The sequence below is a fragment of the Bos indicus x Bos taurus genome, chromosome 28, assembly GCF_003369695.1.
Source record: "Bos indicus x Bos taurus breed Angus x Brahman F1 hybrid chromosome 28, Bos_hybrid_MaternalHap_v2.0, whole genome shotgun sequence".
In the NCBI taxonomy this organism is placed as follows: Eukaryota; Metazoa; Chordata; class Mammalia; order Artiodactyla; family Bovidae; genus Bos; species Bos indicus x Bos taurus.
Genome location: NC_040103.1, coordinates 28,456,597 through 28,481,130, shown reverse-complemented (window position 1 = coordinate 28,481,130; position 24,534 = coordinate 28,456,597). Strand labels below are relative to the sequence as shown.

The 24,534-nt window shown below is 35.5% G+C and overlaps 1 protein-coding gene across 4 annotated transcripts in view; it reads left to right on the top strand.

The window, feature by feature from the left end:
* MICU1 (mitochondrial calcium uptake 1) overlaps positions 1–24,534 on the top strand; it is a 216,188-nt gene that overhangs the window by 113,340 nt on the left and 78,314 nt on the right. For all 4 annotated transcript variants that reach the window (XM_027531092.1, XM_027531090.1, XM_027531093.1 and 1 more), the window contains 2 exons: positions 10,084–10,166; positions 14,495–14,692. In XM_027531092.1, the coding sequence (XP_027386893.1) occupies positions 10,084–10,166; positions 14,495–14,692 (281 nt within the window). The remainder of the gene's footprint in view (positions 1–10,083; positions 10,167–14,494; positions 14,693–24,534) is intronic.

Here is a 24,534-nt window from a genome sequence, read left to right as displayed (position 1 = left end):
CATGTGAGATGAATGCAATTGGGCAATAGTTTGAACATTTTTTGGCATCGCTCGTCTTTGGGATTAGAATGAAAACTGAACTTTTCCAGTCCTGTGGCCACTGCTGAGTTTTCCAAATTTGCTGCCATATTGAGTGCAGCACTTTCACAGCATCATCTTTTAGGATTTGAAATAGCTCAACTGAAATTCTCAACTGAAATTCACCTCCACTAGCTTTGTTCGTAGTGATGCTTCCTAAGGCCCAGTTGACTTCACACTCCAGGTTGTCTGGTTCTGTATGAGTGTTCACACCATCATGGTTATTTGGGTCATGAAGATCTTTTTTGTATAGTTCTGTTTTCTTGCCACCTTTTCCTTTCAAATAATGATAATTGTTTTTTATTTTCTAGCATGTGTGCTTTATTTCATTGGCTATAACTTTCAAAATATTGTCACTAATAATGAGCATCCCCACTTTATTATATTAAAATAAATGTTTTTGGCATTTTTCAGTTAAGTATATTGTGAATCTTCCTGTCAGATAAACTTTACCATATTGAATAAGTTCCTCCTATCTCTATTTCTCAGGTGAAAAAAATTTATTAGGAAAGCTTAAAATTTTGTCAAGTGCTTTTTCAGCATCTTCACCTGGTGCTCAGTGGCTTTATTCCTATGACATAGTTTAATTGTATTATAGTTGTAAAAATTCTGCATTTGCCATTTCTTATTTTACTTGTGTTTGTGTGTCTGTTTGTATGTCGACTAATATCTAATGTCTTTCTAAATTTCCTTTGAAGATTTAAAAAATACATTCAGACTCTGTGGCTCAGATATTAAAGAATCCGCCTGCAATGCAGGAGACCCAGGTTCAATCCCTGGGTTGGAAAAGAAAAGAAAGTGAAGTTGCTCAGTCGTGTCCAACTCTTTGCGACCCCATGGACTATAACCTACCACGCTCCTCTGTTCATGGGATTTTCCAGGCAAGAGTTCTGGAGTGGGTTGCCATTTTGGAAAGATCCCCAAGAAAAAGAAATGGCAACCTACTCCAGTATTCTTGCCTAGAGAATTCCATGGACAGAGGAACCTGGTGGGCTACAGTCTATAGGGTTGCAAAGAGTTGAACATGACCAAGCGACTAACACACTAACATTGACAATATATATCTATCAAATTGAACTTGTTGTTTGTATTATATAAAGTCTCCATGACCTCATTAAGTTTTCTGTAAAATACGTCAGAGATTTAGATATTACAGTAATTTTTGTAATTTCTTCTTTATACCTAGTATTTTGTAATATATTTTTATGTAATATTATCCTGTACATAAAGATATATAATAGATATTCTTTGGTAGTTATGAGTAGTTATGAGTAGTTATGAGTAATATGGAAATGGTGTTTGTTCTTAATCCTTCTTCTCCTCTTGGTTCATTTCTGTCTCATATTAAAAATAAGACCTCTGCTTTCTTTCTGTTTTGTTTTCCTGTATTTCCTCTTACTCTTTACTTTTTGTGATATTTTGTTTTCAGTATATTTCTTATAAATAACAAATGCAGTCTGACATGCTCTGTGTCTTCTAATAGAGCAGTTTAGTTCATTTAACTTTGTTGTGATTTATTTGTTCTTCTGTCACCTTATATCTTGTTTTCTATGCTTTCTTCCATTTTTTTCTTTCAAGCTTTTGCTTTGTTCATTGAGTTTTTCTCCCAAATAATTTTAATGCTTTCCCATTTGTGGTAACCTTTGAATTAACTTAAATGTGTATGTGTATATGTACTTATGGGGGTTCGGAGAAGACATGATTTACCTGGGCTTCCCTGGTGGCTCAGACATTAAAGAATATGCCTGCAGTGCAGGAGACCCAGGTGTGATCCCTGGATCAGGATGTGTGTACGTATCTGTGGGAGTTCAAGGGTGACATGGCTTTTTGTATCTAGGACAGAATCATCTATTTCTTTTGATGTCTTCTATTGGAAATCAAGTAATTTAGCTTCCTTTCACTTTCTTCTCTACACACTGTTTTTACAGTTTTAATCTGGTATTTTTTATTCCAAGTCATTTTTTAAAATAATTTTACATTTATATATTTTCTCTTTCAAGGACTATCTTATACTTGATTATTTTTATAACCACTTTTGTATAATGACTAAGAGTGGTGCATACTCTAGTAGAATGTCTAGATTTGAATCTCGGCTCTTTGATTCTGGACACCCAATACCTTAGCTCCCTCTTTCGTAACAGGGGATGGGTATATTAGTACAGTGTCACAGAACGATTGGGAGGATTAAATAATTTATATAAAGGGCCTGATACATTTAATAAATGCCACATGCTATGATTGTTTTATTAATAACCATTATTTAAGCTTAACTCTTCTACTGATTTTATTGCTCACTTAACTTACTGCTCACTTCTTAATTGATCTCATCTTCCCAGTCTTTATTTTGATTGATTTTTTTTTTTTTTGTCATCGTTGGCTGAAGAATTTCCTCAACCAAGGGTTGGCAAACTTTTTCTTAAAGGGCAAGATAAATATTTTAAGCTTGCTGGCCATAGGTTCTGTGTCACAGCTACTCAGTTGTAAGCAGCCATGAACAATATACAAACAAATAGCCAGCACATCATAGTTTACCAATCCCTGCTTATGAATTTTGTTACTGTTTTTTGTGGAATATTGTTAGGAAAGTTTTGTGGATTATACAGTTTCTAAGTCCTTGAATGTCTGAGACTATCTTCTGTTGCTAATGTAGATAAATGATGAATTGACTGGTATGTAACCCTTAAAATTGCTTTCCCTCAAGATTCTATAGAATTTGCTCTGCAGTATTCTGTAAGTGTTGTGGAGAATTATGATACAACTCAATACTTTTTTCTTTATAACTTTTTTTCCTCCTGGATAACTGGGGCCTCTTTTTCTTTATCTTTGGCATTTGTCATTTCAATCATGGAGGGTTCCCGCTCCACCATGTTAAAAGAGCAAACCTAAGAAGAACTAGATTATCTACATACCATTAACTTTGGCTATTTCAGATCACCTTACTGTCTTTTTTTCCTCCACTAAGGAAATTTTCTTGATAGTGAATTCCAGAAGTTACCAATAAAAGTGTCGTACCATTTTGTCATTTCAAATTGCTCATCATGGGAGGAACTAGATATTTTAAGTGGTAAAGTGTTCATTGTTTCATATTATATAGTTTGATTCCCCTGTATTTCAACTTAATGGGAACATACAGCTGCACAACTACAGAAAACATATTCAGGAAACAATCCAAGTAACTTACCCTCGTTTGAGCATAGTTGAGTCACTAAATGGTTATTAACTAAAATTTGTTAGTATAGTCTAAAAGTTATTACAGTTTTTTAAATTGTAATTCTCATACAACCAACAGAGAAAATCTTGATTTTAACTTTATTTCACAGTACAGTGTCTTCTGTAACCAATTATAGTAGATGTGGATTTTTTTATTTGCTGTTTCACATCTTGCATTTTAAGAATAATCATTTCTTGATTACAGAATATTATAGTTATTTTACAAAATCTTATAGTTATTTTCATCATCTCCAGTGACTTCAGATGGATTGCAAAATTAATAGTGGATATTTTAGTAGATTATTCTACAAGACAAAGATGAGGGCAGGCCTGTCTATGGGACTTCTGAGTTGAAGCAGAAAGTGTGTAACTGTTAAGTTTTTGAGCCACTGATACTGTTCATGCTATGTCTTGCTTCTCAGGTAGAGCAGTGGTAAAGAATCCCCCTGCCAACGCAGGAGACACAAGAGATGTGGGTTCCATCTCTAGGTTGGGAAAATGCCCTGGAGCAGGAAATGGCAACCCACTCCAGGATTCTTGCCTGGAAAATTCCATGGACAGGGGAGCCTGGTGGGCTACAGTATGTGGGGTTGCAGAGTGGGACAGGACTGAGCACGCCCACACACACATGCCTTGCTTCACATAAATATGGAGTGCTCAGTATCTTAGTCATATCTGATTCTTTGCAGCCCCATGGACCGTAACCTGCCAGGTTTCTCTGTCCATGAAATTTTCAAGGCAAGAATACTGGAATGGGTTGCTATTTCCTACTCCAGGGGATCTTCTCAACCCAGGGGTTGAACCTGCCTGTGTCTCTTGTGTCTCCTGCATTGGCAGGTGGATTCTTTACTACTAGCACCACCTGGGAAGCCCCGCACATACATATGCCTCTATACAAAGTTAACTATGTATAAAAATAAAATATAAAGTGTATGGCTTTATAATAACTATTTCTTGACTTTGTCCTTAGATTTTATGATTCTTGAAGTCTTTGTTTTTCAAATATTTGCAGTCCATTTGCTAGCTATCGTGTTGGCCTGGCATGCAACATGAAACCTAATATTACAAAATGCTGAAAAGGCTAATAGATTATCAAAGAGAACCTGTGAAATAGTTACTAACAGACATCAGAGCAGACTTAGAAAGCAAGTATGTCACTGAAAAGGAAATTGATCTGCTCTTGCTTACGTATGTTTTTTAAAAATTCTTAGGATATTTTCACTTTATGTAGCGTCCTTTGGAAGCTAAATTATCCCAGGGAAATACTACAATACAACTACAGTGCTTCCAGTCTATGTTAAAAAAAAAAAAAAAAAAACGGCAGAAAGATTCTTCCAGACTGCACCTAGCCATCATACCTTGAAGAATTCAGGAGAATTGAGAGAGGGCAACTTTTTTGAAATCTAATCTTGCAGGTTTTTCTACTCCTTTGCTCTAGCCTAATGTGGAAAAGCAAAACATTATGCCCTCATATAAGAAAAATGTTATTAGTCTGCAGAGAAGTCCTACTGTTATTAGAAAGGATAAGTCATTCCAGAATTAACCATTTTAGAATATTGCATTTATGGGAGCCATTGGTCACCTAAAGTACCCCAGAGAAGGCTATTACAAAATAACCTTGACGTTCTGGAAAGAGGTTCTGAGAAACCTTTAGTAGAGACATGACGCTATGTTCTTACGTATTCAGAGGGACATCATAAAAGTGAGAAGCAGTTATATTTTGTATTTCTCTCAAAAATTAAATTAGGACAGTTTGTAAGAGCTACAAAGAATTAGATTTGAGCTCTACACGAGAAGGTGGTGGTGAGTGTGTGCTCAGTTGTATCCACCTCTTAGCAACTCTGTGGACAGTAGCCCGCCAAGCCCCTATGTCCATTGGATTCTCCGGCAAGAATACTGGAGTGGGTTGCCATTTCCTCCTCCAGGGGATCTTCTTGACCCAGGGATCAAACCCATATCTCCTGTGTCTCCTTGCATTGGACAGGGGAATTCTTTATCACTGAACGACCTGGGAAGCCCATTCTGCATGAGAAAAAAAGTTCAATTAATATGGCCATTGCTGGCCAGCAATGGTTAGATATTGCAAGCGGTGACCTCCCTCAGAAATAATCAGAGGCTATATGATCATCCTTACAAATTCAGTAGGCAGGTTCATCACTGAATGGAGGTTCATCATACTATATACAGTTTTTTCTCCTCACTCAGAGTTCTCTGATATTGTGTATTAATTACCTCATTTGTCCTATGCATCATTTTATAACAGGAATAATAAGGTGGGAATTTTGTGGTAGGAGAACCAAGCTAACAGAAAATAAGAAACTTGTTTAGAATCTAACCTATTCAGTTTTTTTTGTTCATCCCATCAGTACTACCAAAAAAGAATTTAAGGCATAATAACTCATTAGATTGGAAAAATCAGAATTAGAGCCCAAGTCTTTTGCATTTTCTATTAAAAAAAAGTAAGTGAAACAGTCATGGAAATCTTGAGACACCTAATGTTGTTGCTATCTGATTATTTGACTTACATACATAGAAAAACATGGTTTTTTACTTATTACTAAAACAGTATAGAAAAATCTACTGTGCTTTGAACAAATCTAGAGTTGTTATTGCTATTGTCATTATTGTCAATAATAGAATAACATAAAAATGTTTTATTCTACACTAGAACAAGATCTAATGTATCTCCATTTACTTGTAGTAAAAACTATCACGGAATTATAGGTAAAAGATGTAGAGTGATGAACTTTGTGTAGAATCTCATTGTTTTAATCAGTCCCAACACAGGATTGTTTTAGATATTGCGATGTAGAAAATATATTGAACCATTAACACAGGGACGGATGGGGCGAAGCTTCACTGTTCACTGTAGAAGTAGCCTGAAATTCAAAAGAATTCCCCTCTCTCTACCTTTCTATGGCAATAGGTTGTGAATTAATGTAAACTCAAGATACTTTTAGCTTTCCAGAGCAGCTAGATTTAAAAGTTACTCTGAAGTCTACTTTCAAAGGGAGACAAGAGAGTACAAGAAAATTGCCTAGCAGCTTATTCCTGTGTGATCATCCCTGGTGGCTCAGACGGTAAAGTGTCTGCCTACAATGCGGGAGTCCTGGGTTCGACCCTGGTTAGGGAAGATCCTCTGGAGAAGGCAATGGCACCCCACTCCAGTACTCTTGCCTGGAAAATCCCATGGACGGAGGAGCCTGGTAGGCTACAGTCTATGGGGTCGCAAAGAGTCGGACACGACTGAGCGACTTCACTTTCACTTTCTTTATTCCTGTGTTGCACGTTTCACTTAAGGCAAGCTGGTTTTTCGCTTGTGTTGAGTGCTTTGATACGATCAGCAAATGAAGATTGAATGACCTGAGAGAACTACTGGAAGGACCTCGGGTGATAGACTGCTAAGGCCTAAATGAGATCAGAACGTGCATGGCTGCTGTCCTGACGTGCTGCATCAGTGACCAGGGCACAAGAGCTCAGCCTGAGAGTGTCAACGCATATTCCTGAATAAACACTCTTAAAGTCATTCCACATAGAGCAAATACTGTGTTTGAGAGTAAGCCAGGATTAAAAAGATAAAGAAACCTCAAGTAGTACAAGATGTTCTTTGTTTGGTAAAAGTGAATTTAACCTTAGTTGTAGGAGACCATATAAGTATGAGTTACCAGAATAACTCATTCAGTCATTTAAATGCCTGTGCGTATGCCATCACAGAACTTGTAAGATAGTAGGAATAGAAGCTCATAATAAACCTAAAAATTTAAAAACTCTGCGTTGTCTCTGTAATCAGTGAAGACAGGAAATGAGAATGCTGCTGTGATTCATGAATAGCAACCCTTTGAGTGCCTCTGGCCAAATCTTCCCCTATTTGTATTCATTTTGAACCACATTTCTCTTGGTGGTGTGATACCACTTGTCACTGCTTCCTCTCTTTTTACTTTCACCTTAAATATTAGCTTCCAACTACTTTCTATCCTTTCTGTACGCTTCTCCTCAATCTTCAGTTCTCCTTGGACATCTTCATTTCAGGTCTTTGAAGCTAACCGGGTGGCTCAGTGGTATAGAATCTGCCTGCAATGCAGGAGGTGTGTGTTTGATCCTTGGATTGGGAAGATCCCCTGGAGGAGGGCATGGCAACCCACTCCATTATTCTTGCCAGGATAATCCCATGGATGAAGGAGCCTGGTGGGCTACAGTCCATAAGGATCACAAAGAATCAGACACAACTGAGCATGCATATGTAGGTGTGTATCTGTTTATGCTAATGTGACTACTAGCTTTAAGCTCTCTCCTCTAAGCTTTAGACCCATATTTCCAGCTTTAGACCCATATTTCCAGCTTTAGACCCATATTTCCAGCTATCTCCTGAACATTTTCATCAGAATATGCTGTGGACTCCTTGAATTCAGCAGATCTTGTGTGAAATCATTTTTTCCTCAAAACTTTTACATTGTCTTTTTCTCTTTAATGATATGTAAGCTACCTGGTAGCCTAAGCCAGTCATGCTGTCAGCCTTTTTTACTCTCAGTTCATCACAGCTAATTAATCATTAAGTTATATACTTTCTGCCTCCTTATTTCAAATTTGTTTTCTTCTCTCCATGACCACTGCCTCAGTTCACATTTTCAAGTTTCAGGAGCTTTAATGATGTTCTCTGAGACTGAATTTTGTTTTCCAGTACATTCTTCATACTGTAGCCAGAGAAGTTCTTTTTAAATGCCTGTGTGATTGTGGCATTCCCCTACTTAAAACTTTCAGTGGCCTCACATTGTCTGCAGTTGTTAAAATTTCAAGTATCTACAAGGATTAGGTAAATAATGTATGTGAGTGAAGTGAGCTAAGCTTGTGAGACAACAGGGAAGAACAGAATTTATATTCAGAATTTTTAAAAAACATGACAAACCCATTACAGAATCTGATGTTACCTATGCCTGCGATTGCAACTAAGCTTAAACTACTGAGCGTTGCACATGCAATGTTTCTTTGATATTAGGAATGTCCTTTAGATGAAACTTGAAACTCTAAGCTATTTCAGAGACTGACATAACCAGTGAGTCATGTTTTGTTGTTTTGTTTCTAAGTTAGAGCATACCAGAATGAAGAGTATGTGTTTATTATTATAAGAACCACAATTTTCATATTGGAGGCTGTAGAACATAATGAATAGTTTATGGGTTTGAAGTCATTGTTGACCTCAGTCACTTACCAGTTCTGTTTGTTGCCTATTAGCTGTGTGATTTGAGCTAGTCATTTAGTGGCTTGGAGCCCCAACATCCTACTCTGTTTAAAAAAAAATTAAGAAAGAAATAATTTTAGGATTAAGAGTACAAAATTAGAAAACAGCTTAAAATTATCCAGTTCAGTGCTTGGCGCATAGTAACTCTTCAGTAAAAGATAGCATCCAGACAAATGGGAATAATTTAAGAAGTGACAATAAATATACAAAACTCTAATCCCCACCCCCCTGCCCTGCATCCTTCTCAGCAATCATACTGGTGGCCTAAGAAAAGCAAACCTGTTGGAAGCCATTATCAAGTGAAACAGGCGGATGGAAACTGAGAAGCATACGATTCATCCAGGCAACTAAAAACCAGGAGCTTACCCACCTAGTAGGCTCGCTAGCTGAAAATGGAATTTAAGCTTAGAAAGTGTGGATACTGACAAATTAATGAGCAAGACAGGAATATGAACTGTGTACAGTAACGCATAATATACTAAGCCCTTGTTTACTTTTTTGTCTATGTATTTTCTTTAATTTTTTTAACTAAAAGTGATGTTAACTGAAAATTTATATATAGGAAATTTTACTTTTATTTTCTATAGCTATATAAATTTGAAGCACCAAAGGAAGTAAGTGACTTAGTTTTCTTTTTTTTTGGCCATGCCACACAGCTTGTGGGATCTTAGTTCCCCAACCAGGGATTGAGCCTGGGCGCCACCAAGTCCCTAGTTTTCTTTACTAGAATATTTAGCATGGTAAGGAAGGAGAGGAGCGCTGTTGAATTTATATTTTATCCTAATGTTCAAATATAATAATTGTATTTTGATTGATCTGGGACATTAAAGAAGTCTTGAAACACTTTCACCATTCACTTAAGGGAAAAAAATATACTGTCTTCTGAAGCTTTGCATTTTTCATTTTGATTTTTAAACATTTAAGTATACTTTACTCAGTAATTTATGTATCAAGCTGATACAATTAAAATAGGGGGCTGGGTCGCTGACCGTGTGCTTTTCTGCCTTACCACAGAGCTGTAGTGACACTGAGGAGAATGGTATCGATAAGTGTCAGTAATAACCTGTTGGCAGAGTGATATCCACTGAACTCCTGATTGTACTTACAACAGAGAGACTAGAAAGAACAAGGTAGAACGCTAGCTTGTTTTAAAAAGGCAAGACAAAGATAGTTTCAGCTTCTTACTTTGCAGCAGTATATCTCACTCCAAATAGACTTTCATGCCCAGATAAATAACACTGTATTTAAATAACAGAACAACATTAATGTTATTCAATTAAAAGAAGATGGTTTCTAAGAAAGCAAAGTATTTAAGAGAGTGTTGAAACACGAAGATAGATAAGTACTATCTTTACTGGCCGTGGTAAAATTCTCTTGGTTTTAAGAACTGTTGTAAAAGGTTAATCAAGATAAATGTGATGGCATTCTTTGACTTGAAGTTACATTTTAATGTTTAACCATCCTTTTTTCTTAAAAAGCAGTGATTTTATTTTTGGTCAATACCTTCTAAATATTTTTCTCTTCTTCCCTCCTGCCATTCCTTCCTTCCTAACTTACAGCTCCTCAGAGAAATTTTGAAATTGCCTTCAAGATGTTTGACTTGAATGGAGATGGAGAAGTAGACATGGAAGAGTTTGAACAGGCAAGTTTCCTGGAAATTTCCTTTAAATACATTAATGTTTAACACATTTTCATGTGCCTTGGAGTTACTTTGGCCTTGATAGTACATTCTGATGCTATCCAATTTTTGAAGTACCTAAAGTATCATTTTTCAGAATTATCTCCACTTACAATAGGTGAGGGGTTTTTGTTTGTTTTTACTCTAAATGTAAGGAATTATTTCGGCATATGATTCAGGTCAAGGTTGCTCTAATTCCCCAACATGAATTAGACTCTAATGTTGAGAGGCTAAGTATGGCTATTCAATCATATATTCAGTCAGTATTTATTAAATAGCTTCTTTGTGCCAGGAAGTTCCAGAATACAAGGATGTATGACGTATGTTCTGAAAGGATTTCTATGAGGGAAGGAAAAATGATACCATACCTTTTACTGTACCAGGTCCTAGCCATAAATGTATGTGCTGTGTTGTGCTTAGTCGCTCAGTTGTGTCTGATTCTTTGCAACACCATGGACTGTAGCCCACCAGGCTCTTCTTTTCATGGGATTCCCCAGGCAAGAATACTGGAGTGGGTAGCCATTCCCTTCTCCAGGCGATATCTTCCTGACCCAGAGATTGAACTTGGGTCTCCTGCATTGCAGGCAGATTTTTTACCATCAGAGCCACCAGGGAAGGCCATAAATGTATATAGTTTCTTCTGAATTCTAGGAAGAGATTACATTTCCATCAAAATTCTGTCCTTAGAGGATCATTATTATGATTAATAGAAGTGCTTTCAAAACAGGAAAAAATATATATGTGCAAGAAAGTGCTTTTGTAGTCAAAATGAGTAAAGGGGCAAAAAGGAAGTAGGAAAAAGTATCAGGTATAGTGTATCTTTAAGTAAGAACTACACAGAGACAAATATTTCAAAATACCTATAGATATTTATTCAATTTGCAAGCTATGTCCATCCAATACCTTCAGTTTTCTGTATTTCTGCACTTTACTGATATTACTGGGTGGCATCAAATGATTTTAAATAGAACTTATTTTGGTATTTTAAATTTTACTTTATACAGAACTATTTTACTTTATACCGAACTATTTTATTTTTATTGAGATATAGTTAACTTATTGTATTAGTTTTAGGTGTGTGATGTAATGATTTGACCTATATATATGTATATTTTTTTGCAATGTTACCACAATAAGCATACAGTTATAATTTTTTTCTTGTGATGAGAACTTTTAAGATCTACTCTCTTAGCAACTTTCAAATATACAGTTTTGTTTTGTTAACTATCGTCTCCATGCTTACATCCCCAAGGCTTGTTTATCTTATAACTAGAAGTTTATACCTTTAGACCACCTTCATTCCTTTTGCCCACCCTTAACCCCTCACTTCTGGCAACCAGTGATCTGTTCTCTATGAGTTCAGCTATTTTTTGGATTCCACATATAAGTGAAATCATATAGTATTAGCCTTTCTCTGTCTGACACTTTATTTAGCACTTTATTTATTTAGTGTTTATCCATGTTGTCACAAATGGCAAAATTCCCTTCTTTTATTATGTCTCAATAACATTCCCTTGTGTGTATGTGCGTGTGTGTGTGTGTGTGATATTTTCTGTATCCTTCATCTGCCAGTGGGACACTTAGGTTTCCATGTCCTGGCTATTGTAAATAATAATGCAGTGAATTTGGTGGGGAGCTGAAGATATCTGTTGGACACAGTGATTTGATTTCCCTTGGATAAATACTCAGAAGTGGAGTTGCTGAATATGGCAGTTCCGGTCTTACTGTTTTGAGAAACTTTCATGCTGTTTTCCATAGTGGCTACACCAGTTTACATTCCCACCAGTAGTGCATGAGAGTTCCCTTTTCTCCACATCCTCACCAATATTTTTGCCATTGCTGTTGAGCTGAATGATTTGTAGCAATCACTTCACCATTCTGTTCACCTGACAGAGAAGAGAATATAAATTTCATCTAATATGATCCCCTGATAACTGGATGTGTTAAACTGATGCAACTTGTAATATTGATCACAAGAAATTTTGATGTAAAAACTCTTTAGAAAAAGAAAAGTAATTATAAGGTGACTCAGAGATGAATAGCTCTTATTAGAAGTTTCTCAGCTTCATCTTTCTGTGTTTTACATTTTTGGGCAATATGATAATTCATTAGGTTGAAAATGCACTAAGTTTTCAATCATTCAAACTTCGCTTTAATTTCTAGCTAAATAGGTATTTTCTTGACAGAATGTTTGTCGAGCTTATTTTAAAAAGTTAAACAGCCCAATATGAAGACACACACATTTCATCATTATGTGTCTTCCAAGTGAAGGTGACATGAGGCAGACTAATACCTAATGTGACTCTTTCATTCATCGTTTTTCAAAAGTCACTTTCATCATGCATAAACATAAATTACTAAAAAGCATTACTCAGACTTCCCTCGTGGTCCAGTGGTTAGAGCTGTGCACTCCCACCACAGGAGGAATGGGTTCAATCCCTGGTCCTAAGGGGTCAGAGAAGATCCCACATGCTGTGTAGTGTAGACAAAATAAGTAAATAATAAAAAATAAAATAAAAAGCATTCCTCTGCTCTAAATAAAGTATGAGTTTTCTCTGATCTTTCTTCCACATGGATCCTTTTCCTTAACCCATTTCATAACAGATCATAAAATAGAACTAACCTAGCCCAAAGATTTTTTTTAAAAAACTCATATAACTGTCAGGGCTACATTCACCCAGGCCATGACAGAAATTTCTTTAGTATTAAAATATGAGAAATAATACCTGTCAGCTGTGAGACAGAGAAAGGGGATGAAATTTTCACACAGACTGTCAGCACCACATTTTTGAAGCTAACATACAGTTTCCACCATAGAAAGTATATAAGCTACAATATTATAGCACAGGCAAAATTTAAATCATGACAGGTCCTGACGGGGTACTCAGTGTTGATTCACTGCTACTAAAAAATTCTTCAGTTCTCACAGTTAGGCAGAGAAAATGAATTGTGTATTGCCTTCAAATATAAGCAGCACTGCACTGATTATCCTATATTTCAATTTGAAGTCTAAAAATCCTCAACGTAAATAATTTGAAAATCCATCTTTCAAATCTCCATGTGCGTGAAAAACAAACGTCAAACAGTCTTATTCACTTGATAAAACATGAACCCAGAAAAAAATCATAGTCAGAAGCATTTATGATATTAACTTATAGTTATAAGGAAACTTAGAGACAGTGTCCTCTAAGCAGGAACTTTTCCAGTGAGAAAACTAAGGCCCAAAGAAGTTATATGACCTATATAAATTGTGCTTGTAGACCCCATGTTTCCTGATTCCTCATCTCATGTCTTTGCATTATACTACTGTTACCTTTTAGAGCCAGGGGCTATTCAGTTGGGTTAAGTAAGTCTTTTGTATGGTCATAGGTAATAAATAAAATAAAGACATTTAAATAAGTAAATCCATTGTTACAAATCTTTAAGTTTTTAAATATTATACTTTTCTAATTTAGCAATTTAAAACTCATTATTCACAAGGCTATATATATTATTTATCTATTATAATATAACTTTATCTGTCTTTACGTATCACAATTTTATTCTAAATAGTTGTTTTTATTAGCTTGTAAAGAGGTAGAAAAGACTACAGGAACCAGCCGGGGGAAAAAATGCTTAGCAATCATAGACTTGCATCAAAAAGCTCATTTTGTATATCAATAGTTAGGTTATGGTTGCTAGCCCCCAAAATTATTCTTTCTCAAAATCTCATTTAAAATTTCTCAAAGATTAAACTAATTCCCTATCTTCTCTTGGAGAATTGCTCCGTACCAACTTTATATTTCGCATTATCATTCTAGTTAATGTGTTACCTCTCTTAGATATCAAGTATTTGCCTTTAGCTGTACTGCCTCTCATCACAACTGGAGAGTCAGTAGTAGAAGTGTGAAATTTTTAAAAGTCTCCTGAGATATGGAAGGTATTACTGTGAGGTTGATGATTATTTTAGTGTTGTGTGTGAGGTTTTGAGCCTAAAACAAATGCATACTTTTTTCTCAAGAGAGATTTTTAAGAGTATCCCAATTATAAAGGTGTCAGGCATGTGTGTTACCAGCTCTATTACTTGCTGGCTACTTGACTCCAAGCAAGTTACTTAACAGCATACCTCAAATTCCTCGTCTGTAAAATGAGGATAATCATTGGACTTATCTCACAGGATTGTTGTGAGCATTAAAAGAAAGAATTGTAGCACAGTGTAAGCAGATAGTAACTAGTTGATTGTTATTACCCTTACTTTTCTACATTTTCTACCTTGTAATATTTTTCTGGACTGGGGTTTGCTTCTCCATTAGGTTCAGAGCATTATTCGCTCCCAAACCAGCATGGGAATGCGTCACAGAGATCGTTCTACAACTGGTAACACCCTCAAGTCTGGCTTGTGTTCAGCCCTCACAACCTACTTTTTTGGAGCTGATCTTAAGGGGAAGCTGACAATCAAAAACTTCCTTGAATTTCAGCGTAAACTGCAGCACGATGTTCTGAAGCTGGAGGTAGGTATTTCTTGCACTTCAGGACGCTGTCCATCATGTACCCACGAGGAGCCTCTGGGCTGGGAGGGGCCTGCACTATAGGTGTTCTTTTTATCTTCCTCTAACCATGAGAACTGATTGGTTTGAACCTTATCAGTGATCTGCAGCCTGACAGCAAGTAGGAAATAATATGATTCTAGGACTGAAAGCCCAAGAAGTCTAAATTGAAAATCTTAGTTGTCTCTGGATGCTCAGCTTGAGGAAACAGAAATTCAGGACTCACAGCAGTTCTCAACCTGAGCATGTATGCTTATTGTGTAAAAGGCACCAGGGGATGAAAGCAGGGAGGATAATAAGGAGCTCTTTCTATGAAAGTTTACAAAGGTAATAACAGCTGGAAACACAAAAGGTCAGAAATAAAGATACATGTACTCAGAGTTACAAAGGTGTCATGCTGGGTTTGAGGATTTACTTTTGCACTTAAAGTTTAGACTGTCATGGTATTCAGTTCCTGGACACAACTCTGTAAGAGTTTATTACCTTTTTCTGTGCCTATATTTGTTGAATTAAGTACTTTTAGATTAGTTGGCTAATGAGACTATTCGGTTCAAAACATGCATTAAATGCCTTTTGTATGCATTTTTGTTTGAGGACAAAAAAATGAAGTCTCTGATTTCCTCAGATTTGAAAAAATTCCCTTATGCTGGTGTTTCTCCACCCCCTTTTTTGGGTTAACATATGCCCTGCTTTTAATGTTATTTGAAATTTTGAAACATTAAATACTGTGACTAAAAACACAAAAAAGTATTGGAGAAAAGTGCTGCTTTGTTTTTAAACTCTGAATATTACTTCTCTATCTGCTCTCCCATCTTTCCCCCGAGATTCTAATATACTACTCCCACCTCTTCCACCCACTTACCTCAGTTGAGACAGTTTAAAAAATCCTAACTGAATTCCTATTATTGATCAGAACAGTATTTAATATTCATTCTCTAGAAGAGAAGCAGAAGAATAGATCATACTAAAAATCAGATCTAACTTTAGAATGTGCTTTCACACTGTTTTTTTGGAAATAGAATAATTAATATTTAAGGAATGTACCTTAAAATAACAAAGTAATGGTTCTCCGCGATTCAGCCTCCTTCAAGAGTCTCTTGTAGCCCCTGTAATACTTGGTAAGTATTTATTTATTTTATATATAGTGCAGGGGGCACAAAACTTTACCTCTATCCTCCTGGGGTCTCCACCTGGGCCTGAGTCTTAAATTAATGTAAGACAGATTAACAAGAGAAAAGTATACAGATTTTTACACATACATGAGAATCCCTGTAAAAAAAATGAAGACCTAAAGAAGTGGCTCAGGCTAAATGTTTATATACTAAGTTGAGCAGAGAGAAGCAACTTAGCTTTATGAAGTTTGCATTCTTATCACCAGAAAAAGGGAGTCAAAGTCAAGAGATATCTGTACAAACAGATTTTGTTAAAATAATTCTTATCTTCCTTTAGTCCCCCATATGTTTTAGTTACTTATCCACAGTTGCCTTTCTTTGTTTCCTGCTGGTGTAAGGAGGACATTTTTCACATGGGAGTTTTACATCCTGCTTTCAGGAACCCAACTGTTTTTGTGTAAGAGTTCCTATGTACTAGGATTCTAGACATATGCCTTGGCCCCTTGTATGCATACCTGAAATGGTCTTCTTTGGAAACATTATAACATAATTTGGGGATGCGAAATTATTTAACTTATTAAGTATATAATTACAACTTAGCATGGAGTATACATCCATAAAATATAGTTAGAAGATAAAGCACAAGTCAGAATGGCAGTTTTAACAAACTTTAAACAACAGTACAGGGTCATCAGAATATGGAGTAGATGCCGGCTTTACCACAGTCTAGCCTGACACTCATTCTTGGACACATGACAGAGTCTCAAGAGACAGAGCATGGACCTTGTCTTTTATCCTGAGATGCTGGAGAGCTTAAAGCCCATTAACGTACCATGTAGATTGCCAATGAAATAGAATCTTATAAAGCAGATTAGGGATTAGGGATTTCATACATGTGTACCCGCATGTAGACTACACCCAAATGCTGAAGAAAAGAGATCTAAAAGACAGTTATATCTAAAATATTTACTCCAGAAAGCTGTCTTCTATTTGACACTGACTTGAATTATCTGTAGTCTTTGGGCCAAGACATACCAAAACTGTTTCTGTTTGACAATCCATAATCCCTCATGTAAGGGAAAAAACAGACTTTTGTAAAAGAACCCAGCCTACCACATAATAAAAATCCTATTTATTACATAAAAATGTTTCCTAATCTTAAGTCCGTTCTTTCCATTTAATGGCACAAGATCAGTGAATGAATAACCCCCATATTTAAAATTTCATGGATCAGTACTGTGTCTTCCTAACTAGATGTATATCTTTGAAGAGGTATGAATAGTAGAAAGAGCAAAGGTTCTGGTATACTCATAATGAGACCTTGGTTAAAATTTTATTTCTACCACTTACTGGCTGTCTGTGATGAGTTATTTATTCTCTCAAAGCCTAGATTCTCCTTGGTACAACATAGTGGTGGTTAAGTGAGATGGTGTTTCTTATCGGCTGAATTGTGTCCATCCCTCCCCACCCCTACACCAGAGTTTCTGTATTGAATCCCCAAACCCAATTTGGAGAGATCCAACCAGTCCATTCTGAAGGAGATCAGCCCTGGGATTTCTTTGGAAGGAATGATGCTAAAGCTGAGACTCCAGTACTTTGGCCACCTCATGCGAAGAGTTGACTCATTGGAAAAGACTCTGATGCTGGGAGGGATTGTGGGCAGGAGGAGAAGGGGACGCCAGAGGATGAGATGGCTGGATGGCATCACTGACTCAATGGACGTGAGTTTGGGTGAACTCCGGGAGTTTGTGATGGACAGGGAGGCCTGGCGTGCTGCGATTCATGGGGTCGCAAAGAGTCAGACATGACTGAGCGACTGATCTGATCTGATCTATCTGATGATTAAGTTAAAATGAGGCTATTAAGGTGAGCCTTAATCCTGTCTTACTGGTAACCTTGTAAGGATGGAAATTTGGAAAGAGACACAGACACACCAGGGGTGAACTTACACAGAGGGACAACTGTGTAAAGAGACAGCAAGAGGACAGTCAACTGAAACTAAGGAGAGAGGCTTCAGAGGAAAGCAACTCAGCCTATACCTTGATCTTGGACTTCCAGCCTCCAGAACTGTGAAAAAATTAATTTCTGCTGTTTGTCACCCAGTTGGTAGTCTGTTATGGCAGCCCCACTGAACTAACACAGTGATGTGTGCCTGAAACACTTGGCATGTACCATGCCTTTAATAGTTATCCTTCCACCTTCTTTTATATACCCTCTACCCTTCAGTATATCAATTGGCACATAGTAGACACCTAAACAGATCATCCCAGACGAATGACCGAAAATCCTTACTTTCATTTTGAAATAGTTTTCTGATAAAACATCTGGAAAATAGAAGCAAATTTTGTTTTTATGAAACACTTTTAATTTTAGTTTTTGAAGTTTAGATAATTTCTCCCCTCACTGAATATGAAATATAATATCATCACAGCCAAGAGGAAAATAGAAATGATTAACATTATCTTTCACATGGGTTTTATAAGTTCCATCATTTTATTTATCTCTTACCAGTTTTATTTCATTGCTTACTAATCTTCTTTAAAATTTTAGATCAAGGAAATTTATACCTCCATTTAGTTACTTCTGTCTTTTTCTCACCACAGTAGCTTTGAGAGTGAAGACAACACGATTTATCTGTCAAATTTAATTTCCACACGGGTCAGGGAAGGGAAAAAGTCCATGAACAAAATCTATCGAATGCCTGCTATCAGCCAGACAATGTGTAGATATTACATGCCTTCTTTATTTTAATCATCACCAACCCTATTGGATTTGGTGGTATTATACCCGTGTTACAGCTATAGAAACTGAAACTCGAAAAGATAAAAGTTACAGAGGTAGTAAATGGTACAATCAGGATTCCAACTCAGCCTTTCAGACTAAGCTCTTTTCTGTTCATTATCTGATTGTTATTACTTTTAGTCTGAGATAGGTTTTCTGTACATGACTTATTTGGAGCTCTAAAGAAAAAAATGTTCAGAAATTTAGGAACAGAAAAAAAAATAAATTTCCTGAATATTTATAGTTTCCCTTTTTCAACACCATGTTTTTCCAGTTCCTTTGCCCCTCAAATTGAGTCTTATGACTGAAAAGAAATATACCATTCTTTGTGTTTATAAAATACTATGTAAACTACCTATTTAGTTTCTTTTCATAACAGTCATTGACTTGTTAGATTTTTTGTGTTTTAATGCTCTTAACTCTGGTCATATTTGTTTTTTTATACCCTTTGTCTTTATTTGGGAACTCAGAAAACATGGATTTAAAAGAATGACTTTAGAATGCCCAGTTTTATAAGAAAAGATGAGTTAGTAATGGTGAAATGCCTTTTGTGTTTAAGGCTATTGGGAAAAGCAGTTATAATGACTTGGGATAAAATTATGAACTATTTAATTAAATACTTCACTTTTCATATGCATATAAAAGCCACATATACATGCATTTTAATAAATCATAGTGGCTTAATATCAAAAATGCACAGTTTTTAAAAATATCTCCTTTGAAGTTATTAAAAATTCCATCTAAGTCTACCAAGAACTATTGAGCTGAGTTCCTTGGAGACAGGTGCCAAGTCTAATTTCAGTTAATATATTCATTGATTTCTTGAGGACTGCAGCAAGTAGGATGTCAGTCAAAAATGAAAGGTAATAGAGAACTCTTTGAAAGATTATGATTAATTTTAATTTGGGGGGAGGAGAAAAAGGAGCTGTCATTATGTCAAAGAAAAGTAAAAACTAATTTATACAAGGAAGAAGGCAACTTCAGAATACACAAGAGGCAAACTGAAAGAGTATCATCTAACAGATTTCCAATTTGTAACATCTTTTTATAAGTTTTGGGGTTCACATGCTTATTGCATTACCAACCAGATTATCACATTTTAAAATGGAATGAGTATCAGTTATCTGAAGGCAAATTATGTATAATTCAAAGGGTAACAATGACTGTCTCATATTCCCAGTCTTCAAGAAAAAAATATTGGTGTTAACTAGATTTGTTCAATCAGAAAGAAAGATAACAAGGTGACATAAAAATCTATGCTAATTATTCTCATCTGCCATTAAGAGTAGAACAAAAAAATGAGGGTTAATTTAATTTAAATTGTAAGGAACTTAATATTAAAGAATTCCAGAATCACCTATCCTTTACATCATCAAGCTGACATCCTTGTACTCATCTCTTTAAAGCACTAAAGTAGAATTAAATCTTTCTTGCCTCAGTGGAAGACCATATTAAAAGACAAACCTCAGCTCTTTTCTTGGCCAAAAGATTGTTGGAAAGGAGACCAGAAGGCAACCAAACATTTTCCGGAACTAGAACACTCTTGGCAAAGCAAATTTCTTTTTATCTTAATAGTCTGTTTTGGGCTTTTTTCCTCCTGGGAAACTGATTCTTATTATGTAAACTTAAAAATGAGAATTGACTTTGATTTAACTAAATCTAAGAAACAAAATGAGGTATGTTTGTTGGTTTTTTTCTTCTTTTTTTTAGTTTTATTCTTCTATTTTTGCCTCTACAAAGCAGAATGTAGATAGTAATAAATCTACTGTTTCTTATTTCATCCTTAGATGTTGTCAACTTGAATTTTCCAAAAATCATTAAAAGAGTTATTAGAGAGTACTTGATTCTTTTACAGATTTGTAACTTTAGGGAACGAAGTGTATGTTTAAAGGCTTAAAAAACAAAGGAACAAAAAAAACCTTTAACCTTGTTATTAAGATAACAGTCCGCACTATAAAAAATCTAGTTATATTTGGTTATGATAATAAAATTTTTTACCAGTTTATCTTTTGTAAAAAATTTGAAGTTTATAGCCAGCATAAACTGCTTTATGCTTATAAAACTCTGTTGAGAAAAGGCCTTTAGCAAGCATTATTTCCCCAAGTGTTTAAAAAAAAAGGAATCTATTCTTTCACCATATAAAATACTTTTATTTCATGCTTTTTTGTTTATTTTTATGCTTTACTTTACTTATTTTTAATATCTAGATACCTACCAATCCTATAAGAATTAACAAATTGGGTAGGTAACATGAAATAATCATTACTTTAAAATATAGATCCAGGATAGATCACATCCTGGGCCATAAATCTAGCCTTGGTAAATTCAAAAAAATTGAAATCCTCTCAAGCATCTTTTCTGATCACAATGTGATAAGATTATATGTCAACTACAGGGAAAAAACTATTAAAAATACAAATATATGGAGGCTAAACAACACACATCTGAATAACCAACAAATCACAGAAGAAATCAAAATATGCATAGAAATGAATGAAAATGAAAACACAACAACCAAAAACCTATGGGATTCGGTAAAAGCAGTGCTAAGGGGAAGGGTCATAGCAATACAAGCCTACCTCAAGAAACAGGAGAGAAATCACATAAATAACCTAACTCTACACCTAAAGCAATTGGAAAAGGAAGAAATGAAAAACCCCAGGGTGAGTAGAAGGAAAGAAATCTCAAAAATTAGGGCAGAAATAAATGCAAAAGAAACAAGAGACCGTAGCAAAAATCAACAAAGCTAACAGCTGGTTCTTTGAGAAAATAAATAAAATAGACACAGCATTAGCCAGACTCATCAAGAAACAAAGGGAGAAGAATCAAATCAACAAAATTAGAAATGAAAATGGGGAAATCATAACAGACAACACAGAAATACGAAGGATCATAAGAGACTACTATCAGCAACTATATACCAATAAAGTGGACAACTTGAAAGAAATGGACAAATTCTTAGAAAAGTATAACTTTCCAAAACTGAACCAGGAAGAAGTAAAATCTTAACAGACCCATCACAAACACAGAAATCAAAACCATAATCAGAAATCTTCCAATAAACAAAACCCAGGACCAGATGGCTTCACAGCTGAATTCTACCAAAAATTTAGAGAAGAGCTAACACCTATCCTACTCAAACTCTTCCAGGAAATTGCAGAGGAAGGTAAACTTCCAAACTCATTCTGAGGCCACCATCACCCTAATACCAAAACCAGACAAAGATGACACAAAAAGAGAAAACTACAGGCCAATATCACTGATGAACATAGATGCAAAAATCCTTAACAAAATTCTTGCAAACAGAATCCAACAACATATTAAAAAGATCATACATCATGACGAAGTGGGCTTTATCCCAGGGATGCAAGGATTCTTCAGTATTCACAAATCAATCAATGTGATACACCACATTAACAAATTAAAAGATAAAAACCCTATGATTATCTCAATAGATGCTGAGAAAGCCTTTGACAAAATTCAACATCCATTTATGATAAAAACCCTCCAGAAAGCAGGTATAGGAGGAACATACCTCAACATAATAAAAGCCATATATGATAAACCCACAACAAACATTATCCTCAGTGGTGAAAAATTGAAAGCATTTCCCCTAAAGTCAGGAATAAGACAAGGATGCCCACTCTCACCACTACTATTCAACATAGTTTTGGAAGTTTTGGCCACAGCAATCAGAGCAGAAAAATAAAAGGAATCCAAATTGGAAAAGAAGAAGTAAAACTCTCACTGTTTGCAGATGACATGATCCTCTACATAGAAAATCCTAAATACTCCACCAGAAAATGACTAGAGCAAATCAATGAATACAGTAAAGTTGCAGGATATAAAATTAACATGCAGAAATCCCTTGCATTCCTATGAGAAAACAGAGAAATTAAGGAAACAATTCCATTCACCATTGCAACGAAAAGAATAAAATACTTAGGAATAAATCTACCTAAAGAAACAAAAGACCTATATATAGAAAACTATAAAACACTGATGAAAGAAATCAGAGATGACACAAATAGATGAAGAAATGTACCATATTCATGGATCGGAAGAATCAATATAGTGAAAATGAGTATACTACCCAAAGCAATCTATAGATTCAACGCAATCCCTATCAAGCTACAAATGGTATTTTTCAGAGAATTAAAACAAATAATTTCACAATTTGTATGGAATTACAAAAAACCTTGAATAGCCAAAGCAATCTTGAGAAAGAAGAATGGAACTGGAGGAATCAACCTGCCTGACTTCAGGCTCTACTACAAAGCCACAGTCATCAAGACAGTATGGTACTGGCACAAAGACAGAAATAGATCAGTGGAACAAAATAGAAAGCCCAGAGATAAATCCACACACATCCAGGACATGGAAGCAACCTAGATGTTAATTGGCAGACAAATGGATAAGAAAGCTGTGGTACATATACATAATTGAATATTACTCAGCTATTAAAAAGAATACATTTGAATCAGTTCTGATGTGGTGAGTGAAACTGGAGCCTATTATACAGAGCGAAGTAAGTCAGAAAGAAAAATACCAATATAGTATATTAACACATGTATATGGAATTTAGAAAGATGGTAACGATGACCCTATATGCGAGACAGCAAAAGAGACACAGATGTAAAGAACAGACTGTTGAACTCTGTGGGAGAAGGCAAGAGTGGGATGATTTGAGAGAATAGCATTGAAACATGTATAATATCATGTGAACTAGATCACCAGTCCAGGTTCAATGGGATGGGGAGGGAGGTGGGAGGGAGGATCAGGATAGGGAACACATCCTGAATGTATGGCAAAAACCACCACAATATTGTAAAGTAATTAGCCTCCAATTAAAATTTTTAAAATAGAAATGTATAAAAATGATAGAATAAAAATTTAAGGGCCCACAATAATTCTTTATAAGTCAGTCACTCATGACTTGATGTCAACACTTTTTAAAGCTCATTCTGTCTTCTTTCTGTAGCATATTGTGAGGTAGGTCCAAAGTCTTGCACTGATGAAACCAAGTTAACTCTCAGGGTAAGTTAGTTTAATAAGAAAATACGTAAAACCTAAAGCCAAACTCTGATTTAGTTTCTTGCAATTCCCTTTACACCCTATAGCTCAAGTTTGCTGTCATTTGCTGCTTGTAGGTAGAATCAGATGGAAAGTCTATCCATGGTAGAATGTCTATGGTGATACAGAGTTCCTTTAATGTAAATGTAACCTGAATTAATTATTCTATAAAAATTACATAAAAGAGTGCTTATTGTTTCATATTTTTTGGAGAATGAAAGGAAAGTTTGAAACTTTGGTGCTTAAACATATATGATCTAGGCATTATTTTTTAAAGATATTAATTAGTATTTCTGAATCTGACATTTCAGATTGATCATTAAAGTGCAGAAAACTTAGAGATTAATTTTTTTTAATTTGCAGATAGCATTGTAATTCCAAAGTCAATATGTTAGTGATACCTCTTATCATACTTGGCAATCACCAGGATTTTCTTGTCATCACATATCTTTAATTCACATTCTAAGTTAACTAAACTGGCCACAAGAAAAAAAGGGCCTCATAAATCATGAAAATTTGATTTTTCTCTGGTGGAAATTTTTCCTCACTCTTATCATTCAAATAGTCTTATTAACCATTTTTTTTAGTAGAACACAGACACTTCTCAATTTATGAATGAGCTGTGTACCAGTGTGTTAAAAGTTCATAGGTCAACTCTTTGGAAATCAGAATGCAGTGATAATTTCTTTAGTCTTACACACAGATCAGATCAGATCAGATCAGTCGCTCAGTCGTGTCTGACTCTTTGCAACCCCATGAATCGCAGCACACCAGGCCTCCCTGTCCATCACCAACTCCCGGAGTTCACTGAGACTCACGTCCATTGAGTCAGCAAGCCAT